At 52.4% G+C, this 13,028-nt stretch overlaps 1 protein-coding gene across 2 annotated transcripts in view; it reads left to right on the top strand.

Moving 5' to 3' along the window:
• Nucleotides 1–6,494, top strand: part of TST (thiosulfate sulfurtransferase) — a 7,638-nt gene extending 1,144 nt beyond the window's left edge. The window contains exons 2-3 of one of the 2 annotated variants that reach the window (XM_021711465.1): nucleotides 67–682; nucleotides 6,035–6,494. In XM_021711465.1, coding sequence (XP_021567140.1) covers nucleotides 88–682; nucleotides 6,035–6,333 — 894 coding nt within the window. In that variant the 5' untranslated portion in view covers nucleotides 67–87 and the 3' untranslated portion in view covers nucleotides 6,334–6,494. Of the gene's footprint in view, nucleotides 1–8; nucleotides 683–6,034 lie in introns of those variants that run through there. The other variant, XM_008056285.2, reaches the window with a different exon arrangement.
• The last annotated feature ends 6,534 nt before the right edge of the window (nucleotides 6,495–13,028 follow it).

The raw sequence follows: 13,028 nt of genomic DNA, 5'->3' as shown, positions 1-13,028 counted from the left end.
CCGCCGCCCCACGGCGCGCGCCGTCCTCCTCACGCCTGTCTCTTTCCCGGTCCCCGCCCGCGCCAGGTGACTCGCAGCGCGGAAGCCATGGTTCATCAGGTGCTCTACCGGGCGCTGGTCTCCACCAAGTGGCTGGCGGAGTCCGTGCGGACTGGCAAGCTGGGGCCTGGCCTGCGGGTGCTGGACGCCTCCTGGTACTCCCCGGGCACCCGCGAGGCCCGCAAGGAGTACCTGGAGCGCCACGTGCCCGGCGCCTCCTTCTTCGACATCGAGGAGTGCCGGGACACAGCGTCGCCCTACGAGATGATGCTGCCCAGCGAGGCGGGCTTCGCCGACTACGTGGGCCGCCTGGGCATCAGCAACGACACGCACGTGGTGGTGTATGACGGGGACAGCCTGGGCAGCTTCTATGCCCCGCGGGTCTGGTGGATGTTCCGTGTGTTTGGCCACCGCACGGTGTCCGTGCTCAATGGGGGCTTCCGGAACTGGCTGAAGGAGGGCCACCCCGTGACGTCCGAACCCTCACGCCCAGAGCCAGCCATCTTCAAAGCCACACTGGACGGCTCCCTGCTCAAGACCTATGAGCAGGTGCTGGATAACCTCAAGTCTAAGAGGTTCCAGCTGGTGGATGCACGGTCCCCAGGGCGGTACCTGGGCACTGAGCCGGAGCCGGATGCAGTAGGTAGGTGTCCCAATACTGGGTGGTCCCCGGGGAGTTTTGCTCAATGGAAAGATAGGGAGGATGACTGGAACCCCCTCCAGATTTTGTCCCCTGTCCCCCACGTTGGCCTCAGGCTTCCCATCTATAAAATGAGAGTAGAGCCAAACCTAAAAGGGTTCCTAGCTCTGTTGTGTGAGATCCTAGAATGTGTCCCTATAGCCACGTGCTAGCAAGTGACCTCGTGCCTGTGTGGAGTAGCAGCAGAAGTGATGGGTGATACGTCCACCCATGCCCACTCCCAGGCACCAGCTCCCCTACACTCTCTTGGGTATACCAGAGGATGATATGCCAGACACCAACATTTGCATTGCTGTCTGGAAGCCTCCCAAGGACAAACCCAGCTTCTTCAGACCTCTTCAGTCCCCCCAAAACCCTTGCAGACACCAACAGTGCTCTTCCCCCAGCCCCGCTCCCCGCTCCCCTGGGTGCCCTGAGTGGTGTTTGCAAAGGCAGGCTCTTGGATAACCTTTCCAAGCAGCTGCAGCCTGTCTGCAGAGCGGTAACAACAGTTGCCATTTCAGGCTAGACACTTGGCACTGTGTTATCCCATCCAACAAAGCTCAATACTCCTATTTTCGGGGTGTGGGGGGAGGGCTGAGACGCCAGGACAGCAAATTGCTTGCTTAGTTAAGTAGTGGAAGCCAGGATTTGAACCTTGAGTCTTGTTTCAAACCAGTGTTCTAATCCAGGATGTGCCCCAACCTGACCTGCTCCTACCTCCCAAGGCTGGGAGGGCGTCTCCTCTGCTAGATATCCCCAGGGAGGTGGCTTGTGAGTCCCCCTCCTGTGGAAGGGGAGACCAGGAGGAGTCAACACTGCGTGACAGGTGGGGGAGCCTCAGGAGAGGAAATGCTGCGTTCTAGAATGTCCTAACCAGAGGGAACCATGGAGGTCTTGCCTTTTCTGGGCACAGGACTGGACTCTTACTACCATCACTCCTGCGGGGCGCCCCGTCCCCGCTGAGACACCTACAGGACAGGGACTTTTTATCTGGGGTCTATCCTGGCCCAGGCTGGCCTGAGCCCTCAGGATGGCCAGCACCTCTTTGGTGCTTTTTCCTTAGTCAGAGCTCCTTCTCTACAGTATCTAATCTGTGTGCAACAGTTTGCCTAACTTGTTGAAAAACATGTTTTCCTGCCTGTGCCTCTAAGGGAAAGAATGCTGCAAAGCTGTTTTGCACACTCTGAGAGCTGGAGAGCCTGAAAGTTTACCTCATCCAACAGAGGGGAGACTGAGGTGCACAGAGTTAGGGGTCAAGGCCACACAGCTAGTTAGTGGCACAGTACAGGGCTCCATCCTCCCCAGCACTGCTTTTTCCAGGTCCCATGTTTCTCTTGCCCGGCTCTCTGAGGGTCTGACATTGAAGATCCAAGTTCGTTTGGTACCTTTCAGAGACTCCTGGCACGGAGCACCCGCAGACCCCTCCTGACCTGGGTTCTAGACTCCATTTCTCACTGGGACTTAAGCTGCCACGGAGGAGGAATGGTGGAGCTGGTTCTCTTGCTGCTTCCCAGCCTGCCCTGAAGCAGCCTGAGAAATGAGTGAAAGGGGGAGCTCGGGGGTGCCAGGCCCAGTCCCCTCACTCTCACTTTGTAGATGAGGAAACCGAGGTTCTGAGAGGGGAAACGGTACACAGCGGGTAATACCCTCTGAAGGCCTGGAGTTCAGAGGCTCCTCCTGTCCTCTGCCATCCTGTTCCCTCCAGAGCACCAGGGAACGTGGGTTCTATTTCAGCTCAGCCATTTCTTTGGGGTGACCTCCATGCAACGGTGTGGCCCCTCTCGGTTCCCTTATCACAAAGTGAAAGGAGCAACATCAGCCCTACTCAGCTGGGTATGTATTTATTTAAATGCAGCAGTGACTGGAAAAGGCCTTCCAGAGGAGTGAGCAGCCATTGAAAGGCCAGGGCCATCTAGAAAGACCAAGAGGATGGCACTTCCTCCCTCCTCCAAGAGGCTTTGCTGGCCTCCTATGCAAGACATTTTGGGGGATGCAAAGGCACAGGGGGTCTACCAAGCTCTGTCAGCCTGGGGTGGGGTCAGGGAGGCACTCCACAGGGGCATGTGGGGGTCAGGCCTGAGCATCCCTGGAAGATGGACTCCAAGGAGGAGCTGGAAGCCAGGTCTTAGAAACTTGACTGTTACTTCCTGCCTACCTTAGGCAAGCAGCTTCCTCTCAGGCCTTTGATTTGTGCCTCCAAGTGCCTTCGATCCTGGAGTCAGACAGACCCTCGTTTACATCCAGGCGTGGCACAGATGTGTGACCACAGGCCAGTGAACTGTCCTTTTCACGAAAGGAACGCTGCTTACCTCATGGGAGAGGTGGGGGCGGTGAGAGACACAGGGCGTTTCTTTGTAAACTTACTCTTCTTGCCTCCCACTTGGAGTGGGGGAGTTGGGGAGAGAGGAGGTAATATGGGCCCCTAAGGGACATTTTTAATGCAGGACCCTATATTTATAGTCTCTTCTGGACACCCGCAGCAGCCCCGAAGCGGGGGGGCAGGTGTTAGACTCGGTGCCGCTTTGCAGGTTGGGAAGGGAGAAGAGACTTCTCTGGCAAGGCAGAAGGGCCAAGGCTTGACCCTGAGTCGGCAGACATCAAAGTGGGATGATTCCCAAGGCCACTGCCATGGGTGGGGTGAGCTGTAAGCAAACTCCGGGACTGGGAGGAAAGGTCACAGTGCCACGGTGCCGCTTCGCTGTTGCTTCATGGGACGCAGAAACCTCTCTGTCTGTGTCCCCTCCCAGGCCGGGGGGCTGGGTGAGGGAGATGGGAGGGTGGAGGGCTGTCTCCCTGTGGCTGGGGTTGAGGAGTTGCCCTGTGGAGTGGTTGCCCTCTGGGCGGCCTGCACTGAACTCCTAAGTGTCTTTTGGAGGAAAACCAGAAAGGGCCAACCAGATTTTTTTGGCCTTGAAAAATCCACACCTATCAGTGGCCTGAGGAATGTTAACCCACCAGCTTGACTGGCATCTTCTTGGCCAAAGCTGGAACACAAAGTCCTAGGCCTCAGCAGTTGAGCGCAAAAGGTCATCTCATCCATTTTCCGGCCTCAGCCGTCTTTTCCTGGGAGGTTTAGGGTGGTCAGAGAACACAGACTTTGAGGTTGAACTGACCTGACTTCACTTCGTACACCATTGCTGTGTGTCCTGGGGCAAGTTACCTCACCTTTCTGTGTGGGCTCCCCTTCAGTGCCAGGCGGATAATCTCCCCAGCTTTGTGAAGATTAAGGAAGCTGAAGTTTAGAGAGCACCTGCCTGTCAGTGCCTGGTGCCCGAGGCTCTGAGGCTGGAGGTCTGCCTGCGGGGGCAGGGAAAACCATGGGTCTGCATGGGAGTTCTGCTCTGGGGCCCAGGAGCCTTTTCTCCACTTGGCTGTTCTCCAAGCTTCCCTGGCCCGGTTCATCACAGCCATTCCCACACAGACACTGGTCCCTGCTCATTTAAATGCCCCAGGCAGGCCCTGAGCCCTCACTGGCAGAGAGAAAAGGAGGACCCCACCTCCAAGGCTGGCCAGGGGTGAGGCACCAGGCTCTGCAAAAACTCCCTGACTTCATCTTGACTCAGAAAAACGCCCTGTATATAACCAGAGAAGGCAGTGGGGCTGTTTCTTGGTTGTGGGGGCAGAGACATGGTCAAATACTGGTGCTTATAAATGCGCTGAAATCCAGCCCACTCTGTATACAAAAACACTCTTAAGCGAGGTTTCTTGGTGATGCCAGCCAGTATAGCACACACTTGATCTCAGATTAATGTTTCCAGACAAAAAAGATTATGTCATACAGGTTTGAGAAAAGAAAGAAAGCAACAGGAAGACATCGCTGTGATTTTATAAGCCGGGACATCTGTTCAAACTTAGCTTGTGCTAATGGACTTTGGAGTCTTTTTTGGCTTCTGGTGAGGGGACCAGGACATTGCTGGCATGATCGCTCACCTGTGTACCCGAGGTCCCTAGGAACTTTTACCTGTAGTAGCTAAACTTCCTCCACACCTGTGAGGTGGGGGTTGCCTCCCGTTCCACAGGAGGGTGACTAAAGCTGGGAGGTGCAGGGCCTTCCTGGCTGCATACGGCTACACACAGTCTCAGTGTGCACCCAATTCACACCATTCAGGTCCCTTCCCTCTCCTGTCACCCTGATCCTGCCCCACCCTGTGGTCTGGGCTTAATGGGGCACAGGGATTTTTGAAGCAAGAAAACCCCAGAGAGATGGAGACAGGCCTGAGTGGGGCCCCAGTCCAGAGCCCAAAGCCTTTGAGGCTATGGGGGTATGTGAGAAAAAGGGGAGCAGCCTGGGGCATGTGTGGATTGGCCTGGGGCCTCTGCCCTGTGGGCCTCACCAGCTCTGGCCACAGCCCATTGCTTGTGCCCCACTGACTGGCTATTCTGAAGCGGGATTTGGTGGAGGGGCCTCACCGGGTGCTGAGACAGTTCTGGAAAAAAACTCAGAACCAGCCTAGACGCCCCTGCCTTCATCTAAGCTTTTGAGAGGGCCTGGAAGGGGCCACACTTCCCCCTACAAGAGGCAGTGAAGGGTTGCGGGCCATAGCACCCGAGGGCGGTTGGCCAGCCTCAGTAGCCCAGTGCTTTCTTGTGTCAGTTACTCCATACAGCAGCCCTTACACAGGTGGGTACTCATTCCCATTTTACCCATGGAGAAACTGAGGCTCTGAGAGGTGACGTGACTTGACCTTCTGTCCAACACCAGGTCACGTGCTCTTTCTGCAACTGTGTGCTTGACAGAAAACCAGAGAGGCCGGTGTCACCTGGGTCTGCCTTGGCCTCTCTTTGTGGTCTCAGGTGAGCCATTTTGTTTCACCGGACCTCAGTGTGTTCATCTGAAAAATGGAGTGACACACTTAATGATTGATGTGGCTGTCTGTTTACCATCTGTCTTCCTTGTTAGACTGACTGATCTCCTGGAGGGCCTGGACTGTCTCCCCTTCCATGCTGTGTTCTCAGCATTGGGCACAGCACATAGCATTTGCATTCATTTGTTCATTTGCTCCTCTCAGCAAACCTTTGAGGTAGGTATGGACCCCTGAGCCCATTCTGTGGATGAGAAAACTGAGGTTCAGGGAAGTGGCGTGGTTTGCCCACGTAAAGATTAGTGAAAAGGTTCGTAGAGCTGAGACTCACACCCGTTCTGTCAAGCAGCTCTGAGTTTTGACGTCTCTACTTCAAGACAGGTGTTAGGGGAGGAGGTGCAGGTGTCTTCAGGCATAGGCATTAACAGCAGCCAGGCTGACTTCAGCCTCCAGGCCCCACTAGTCCCCACTTCCAGGTCCCCCTTAACCCGTGTCTTCTGTCCCCACCCAGGGCTGGACTCTGGCCACATCCGTGGCTCTCTCAACATGCCGTTCGTGAACTTCCTGACGGAGGACGGCTTTGAGAAGAGCCCTGAAGAGCTCCGGGCCCTTTTCCAGGCCAAGAAGGTGGATCTCACACAGCCCCTCATTGCCACGTGCCGCAAGGGGGTCACTGCCTGCCACGTGGCCCTGGCCGCCTACCTCTGTGGAAAGCCTGATGTGGCTGTGTACGACGGCTCCTGGGGCGAGTGGTTCCGCCGGGCACCCCCAGAGACCTGCGTGTCCCAGGGGAAGGGTGGGAAGGCCTGAGTCGTGACCTCCCCCCGACCATGCCTCCAGCCACTTAGCGACCTGTGACCTGCAACTGGCTCACACCTCCCAGGCGAAGGAACTTGACATGTTTTAGAATCAGTGAGCAGAGCCCACCCTTTCCCTGTCAACACTGGAATAAACGCTGCCTTTTCTGAGTAGCACGTTTGCTTGCCTTACCCTGGGTTCCTAACTTGCCCCAAACTCCCACTTCCTAGTCTGCTTAGACTCTATCAAATAAAGTGGCCCCCTGTGGCAATCTCCAGCTGGGGAAGCAGCGCTGAGGACACCACTGTATTATTCAGCTTTGACAGAGGAAGCCTCCTGCTATCCCATGCCAGGTGGCCTCTGCTGCACAGCACACACTGGGAAGGCGGACGGGGGTGGGGCTGGGGGTGGTGCCAGGAAGCCAGAGAGGTGAAAACCCTCCCACTGCAGGCCCAGCCCCGTGGGTGTGGGCGGGGCAGCTGGCCTTTCAAATGAGTGTCCAAAGAGGGGTCATGTGTGTGATGCTCAAGACAGGCGAAAGGCAGGTGGCCTCTGAACTTGGACAGCCTTCCTGGCTCAGAAGAAGACCCTCTGGGGAGTGATGGAGGGAGGGGCTGGAGAAGCAGCTTCAGTCCCTGGGAGAAAGTCTGAGCACTCTGGCAGGCATGTCAGGAAGCTGCAGCAGAAGAAAGGAACGAGTAGACTGGTCCCGTTACCTGGATTTGAGTTTCCCAGAAGTAGGTTCTCTAAACCTGCTTCTGGGGCTACAAGATGAACCCCAGGCCCCACCTGCTGGGGACCCCTCCTGAATTTGCAAACTTCCTGGGTGAAGACAGGGTCCTGGAGGGCCAGGGACCAAGCTTGTCTGTGGGGACCCTAGCTCCTAGCCCAGAGTCAGGGCAAATAGGCGCCAATGCTGAGGAGCTCGGCTGAGGGGCAGCCGGGCTGGGGGTGGGGCTGAAGACAGGTCATTGGGATACGAACTGGAGGGATGGGGTGGTGAGAAATACCCTTCTCGCCTCCATGCAGTAGCCAAAAGTCCTACCACGACACACGGTTCCCACCCTATGGGGGGGGGAGTGGAGAAAACGCATAGTGTGTCAAATGGTGATAAAATGCAATGGAAGAAAGATGGGGCAGGGGACATGGGAGTAGGGGGTGGGCCAGGACAGCTTTTAGGAAAGGTGACCTGGGAAGGTGAGTAGAATCCAGAAAGAGGTGAAGAAGCAAATCATGTTAACATCTAGAAAAGGAAGTTGTAGTAGAGGAAGCAGTCAGTACAAAGGCCCTAAGGCAGGACTGTGCTTGGTGTGTTCAAGAAACAGCAGAGGCCAGCATGACTGGGGTCAAGGAGGCAAATAGGAGAATGGGAGGGACTGAGGTTAGAGGAGAAGGGGTGGCACATCAGATAGGGCTTTGCAGGTACATGGGAGGACTTGGGCTTTTACTCTGATTGAAGTGGTGGGAAGCTACCAGAAGGTTTTGATTAGAGGAACGACATGATCTGACATAGGTTTTAACAGACATAGGTTTAACTGTTGAGGTGACAAGTCTATAAGAGGAAGTGGTGGATAGACTCCAGGATGGTCCCCCCATGATATCTGCTTCCTTGTGTTCATGCTCATATGACCCTCCTTTTTAGAATGGGTGGGGCCTATAACTTGCTTTTAACCAGCAATGTATGGCAAGGATGATGGATGTCACTTCTGTAATCATGGTGCATGAGATTGTAAAGCACATCTTGCTAGGGGACCCTTCTCTTTGCTGGCTTTGGTGAAGACTGTGGCATGTTGGGGGTCCCATAGAATGGCCTCTGGCCGTAGGCTGGCAGGAGCCTGAGGACCTCAGTCCAACAAACGTCAAGGAGTTGTATCTGCCGCAGCCATGTGAGCTTGGAAGCATATCCTTCCCCAGTGGAACTTCAGATGAGACTACAACCCCGGTCAGTACCTAGACTGCTAAGAGCCAAAGCCGGCTTACTGGATCCAGTGAGCCATGTGCAGACTCTGGACCCACAGTTACTGAGATGATAATTGTGCATTATGCTCTAAGTTTGTGGCCATATTGTCATGCAGCCTAGCTAATACAGAGGACAAGAGCAAAAACAGGGAGACTGGTGATGAGGCCACCATGTTAACCTAGACAAGCAATGGGGGTGGCTTGGCCCGGGGCATGGGTGGGGGGGGACAGATATGGAGGTAGATGAGGGGGTCCAAGCCCTATGCATTTTGAAGGATTTTCAGGTGGGCTGCTTGTGGATTTATCCTAGAGTCATTTGTGATGTCTATCTGTGCCAGGCAATGTGCTAGGCATCTCCCCAAAGTAATTTTATTCGATCTCCACCTTTACCCTTAAAGATGGGTTGTATATTTCATCTACAAGAAAAGTTCAGCTAACAAACTCGGTCACAGTTGCTCATCTGAAGAGTGGCAAGATCAGATTCTGGGTGCCCCAAGAGTAACCACAGTGTTTTCTGTCCCCCGGGAGGGAAGGCTGGGTGTGCAGGAGGCATTCCCTACCCTCATCCCTCACCCCTGCTGAGCAGTAGCCAGACAGGCCTGAGCCGGCTCTGGCACCAAGGACTTCTACCTCCTTCTCAGCAGAAAGGAAGTCACTTAACATGGTTCATCTCCTTCAGCCTCCTTGTGGTTCAAGGGGAGAAGAGAGGGTCCGGACTGTCCCACCCCTGCTTAAGTTTCACTCTATGGCACCTGATCCCCAGGCATCCAGCTCAGACAGCTCCAGGTGCATATTTCCTTTCCCCTCCCCGCCCCCCTGACTTGGATTTATGCTGTTAAACAATCCATGCCTTTAAGAGTGTCATCCCAGCCGGGCTCCTGGCTCAGCCTGTAATCCCGCGCTTTGGGAGGCTGAGATGAGTGGATTGCCTGAGCCTGCGGGTTCGAGATCCACCTGGGCAACTTGACGAGACCTTATCTCTCCAATAAATCAAAAAACTAGCCGGGCGTGGTAGCGTGTGCCTGTAGTTCCAGCTACTTGGAAGGTTGAGGCGGAAGGATCGCCAGAGCCCAGCAGGTCGAGGCTGCGGTGGCTGGGAGAGGCCACTGCACTTCAGTCTGGGTGACAGAGTGAGACTCCAACTCAAAAAAACCAAAAAACCAAAAAACAAAAAAAAAAACCCCAAAAACCAAAAAGAGTGTCATCCCTTCTAAACTGTTAAGCTCTTATGCATCCCTCAAGATCCAGCTCAGATGGCCCTTCTGTGAACCCTGCCTCCTTTCCCCCAGACAGACAGTCATTCTCTACTTATCCCTTTGTACTCCTGAGGACTTCCTTTGCACTGCACTTGGCGGCATCTGGGCCTTCTGTGCCTGGCACACACCAGGCACCGGGTGGGTTCTTGGGTGACATTTTTGAGTGACTGAAAGAGCACACAGCAAATGAAGGCCCTCTCCTGCCTCCTCAGTCCTGGCTTGACCCTAGCCTCTCTTCCCTGAGGGTGGGCCTTTAAGCCCTCTGAGGTAACAGAGCCCTGTGTGTAGTGATCACCATGGCAACTCCAATGAACATCTGGGGAGAGCTGCTCCCAGCAACCATCCTCTGGTCATCCCCAGTAGCCTCCTGGGCTTTAGCACACACCAGTGTGGCTCCCATGTTTCCTGATAGTATGAGGAGATTGCAGAGGTGAGGCAGAGACTTATGAGGTGGGTCGGGGCTCTTCCAGGACATGGGATTTCATTTGCCTTTTCCCCATTCAGAGTTGCTTGTGAGTGAAGAGTGGCCCTACTGCCACTGGACCTGCCTTCTTGCCTTCCTTGACTGACATCTCTTGGGACCCATCTCTCCAGGTCAGAAATTGGAAGTTCCAGCCAGTACAGGCTGCTCTAGACATGGAGGCAGACAGACTGTTTCTGTGGGCACATCAGGTGGGTGGCTCAGGATGGGGGACTGGGACTGGAGCAGAAAGCTGACTTGAAGGAGCTAACTTGAACTTCAGTTAACTTGAAGATGTGTGGCTTACAGTTAGCTCCACCTGGATAAAGTTTTATTTTTTTCCTGAGCCTCAGTTTCTCTATCTGTGACAGAGGGCGAGTTTGTAGTTTCTCCGAATACCTCACCTCACTGGGTACTTGTGAATATAGACTAATCTACTGGATGTGAGAATACTTGGCACGGAGTTGTAATATCTCTTGCTGCACAGCAAATCACCCCAAAACTTAGGGGCTGCAGATAGTAACATTTATTCCCCCAGTTTCTGTAAGCCAGGAATAAAGATGCAGCTTTGGTGGGTTTTCTGTGTCAGAGTCTCACAAGTTGCAGTCAAGGTGTTGCCTGGGACTCCAGGCTCATCTCAAGGCTCAAACAGAGATGGAATCCTTTCCAAGGCCAGCCACATGGTAGGATTCAGTTCCTCATAAGCCACTCTCTGTTCCTGCCATGAGGGCCTCTCTACAGGGGGGATCACGATATGGAAACTGGCTTCCATCAGAACAAGCAAATAAGGAGGGCCAGAGAGAGTGCGTGACCAAGGCAGAAGTCACAGTCTTTTATAGCTTCATCCTGGAAGTGACATCCCTCACTTTTGCCATTTTCTGCTGATTAGAAGCAAGTCACTAGGTCCAGCCCACACTCAAGGGAGGGAATGATACCAAAAAACAGATCCCTGTTTTTTAACCATGCCAACTGCCTACCACTGTCTGCTCTCTGGTTTCCAATAATATATGTTCCTTCCACATGCAAAATACATTCATACTCTCCCACAGTCTCTCAAAGTCTTATCCTATTACAGCATCAGCTTAAAATCTGGAATCTGTTCATCTAAACCAGATCTGCATGTGAATGAGGCTCCTTGGATATCATTCCTTGAGTAGAGCTTCTTGAGTTCAGTTCTTCTCCATTTGGTGGCCCTATGAACTGAGTCCATCAGCCCCGAGCACTCCCGATATACAATGATGTGATAGGCATAGGATAACAGCTGTCAACATTCCTATTAAAAAAAAAATGAGGAAAATGGACACAAAACCATCACTGGTCCACAGCAATTTTGAAATGCAGCCACACAAAAGTTGGACATTTCTTGATTCAATTTCAGGACCTGGAAATAATTCTCCATCACTCCCAGCTCTGCTCTAAGGACTCTGGTTTCTGCTTACAGACTCATTTTTTCTCCCCCCAGTGGTTTCTTTTCATTTTTTACTGTCTCCCTTTCACTCCAAGCTACCAGTACTATTGCTGATACAGTTTTCTCAAAAACTGTGAACCTTATAGGGGTTCACTCCACTGGAAAAACCACAACCTTTTTAACCAAGTACTCTTGCTGAGAGACAACTCCCTTAAGCTTCTTAGAGGCCTGGTGATTTCATTAATGGGATATATGAGGTGAATCCTTAATCTCTTTAAAGAGCCCTTTGTGTGACTGTAAAACTCTGATCCTTTGGTCTTTCTAAAGTTTTAACAGGAAGTTGTGCAGTCATACTCTTGGCCACATTTTTCATGGCAGTGTTCTGAAAGCTGTTTTTTTAAATTTTAACATCTTTTGGCATCTAGAGAGGATAAGAATTTTCAAAACCATTAAGTCCTAGAATCTTTTTATTTAACAGTCCTTCCTTCAATTGATCTCCCTCTTTTCACATTTCACTACAAGCAGAAGGAAGAAACCAGGAGGCAACTACAATGCTTTGTTTGGCACAATCTCCTTAGCTAAATTGTTCAGCTTATAGTCACACGTTCTGCTTGTCACATAAGTGTCATGACTTTCTGCCCCCATGTAATATGGGACTTTTTCCCTTTAAGTTATAATTACACATTTCTGACTTCCTTCTGTGCCCTTCCTGGCAGCATTCTCTGAGTCCAGATTTCCGCTAATAAATTGTTTAGGGTGATTTAGTCTTTTTTCATTGTGTTTCTCAAAATCTTTCCCGGCTCTGCCTGCTGCTTGGTTCCAAAGCCACTCCTACACTTTTTGGTATTTGGTATACCAACAGCCCACTCTTGTTATAAAAATATGTATTAGTTATCTACTGCTGCATAACAAATGACCACAAAGCTCAGCAACTTAAAACTATGTGTTTGGAAGAGCACAGATTTATGATCTATTTGTGACCCACTAAGTTTCTAAGGGTCAGGATCCTGCTTGTGGCTTGGCTGTGTCCTCTGACTCAGAGTATCCCACAGACTGTAATTAAAGTGTCACCTGGGCTGTGTTCTCATATCAAGGCTCACCCTGGGAAGGATCCGCTTCCAAGCTCCTCCAGGTTCAGGATTCATTCAGTACTCTGGAGACTGTTGGAGCAAGAGCTTCTGTTCCTTAGGAGGTTTTGGCCAGAGGCCACCCTCAGTTCCTCCCCACATGGGTCCCTCCACAGGGCAGCTCAGAACATGACAGTTGCTGCCTTCAGAGCAAGCAAACAAGGAGGGCCAAGGAGGGTGTACGAATAAGACAGACGTCATTAACATTCCTGGAAGTGACATCCCACCACTTGGTCCAGCCTGTACTCAAGGGTGAAGGGATTATACAGTGTGTGAATTCCAGGGGGAAAGAGATCATTGGGAATCATATCAACAGTGGCACAATCATCAAATGGTTATTAAGTGTCAAAATGAATAGGATGTTTTACTTGGGAATTTTTCAAGAGAATAAAATCGATCTGATTCCTACCTACTTTGAACTTACCAGGAAACCGACTTGCCCAGGTGACGTTAGGCAAGTCACACCTCTCTGGGCCTTTTAGTCCTCAAAGATCCCT

This window comes from Carlito syrichta, unplaced genomic scaffold, assembly GCF_000164805.1.
Source record: "Carlito syrichta isolate Samal-C Ts95f unplaced genomic scaffold, Tarsius_syrichta-2.0.1 Scaffold302307, whole genome shotgun sequence".
In the NCBI taxonomy this organism is placed as follows: Eukaryota; Metazoa; Chordata; class Mammalia; order Primates; family Tarsiidae; genus Carlito; species Carlito syrichta.
Note: the sequence above shows the minus strand (reverse complement) of the source record. Positions and strands in the feature narration are given on the sequence as shown.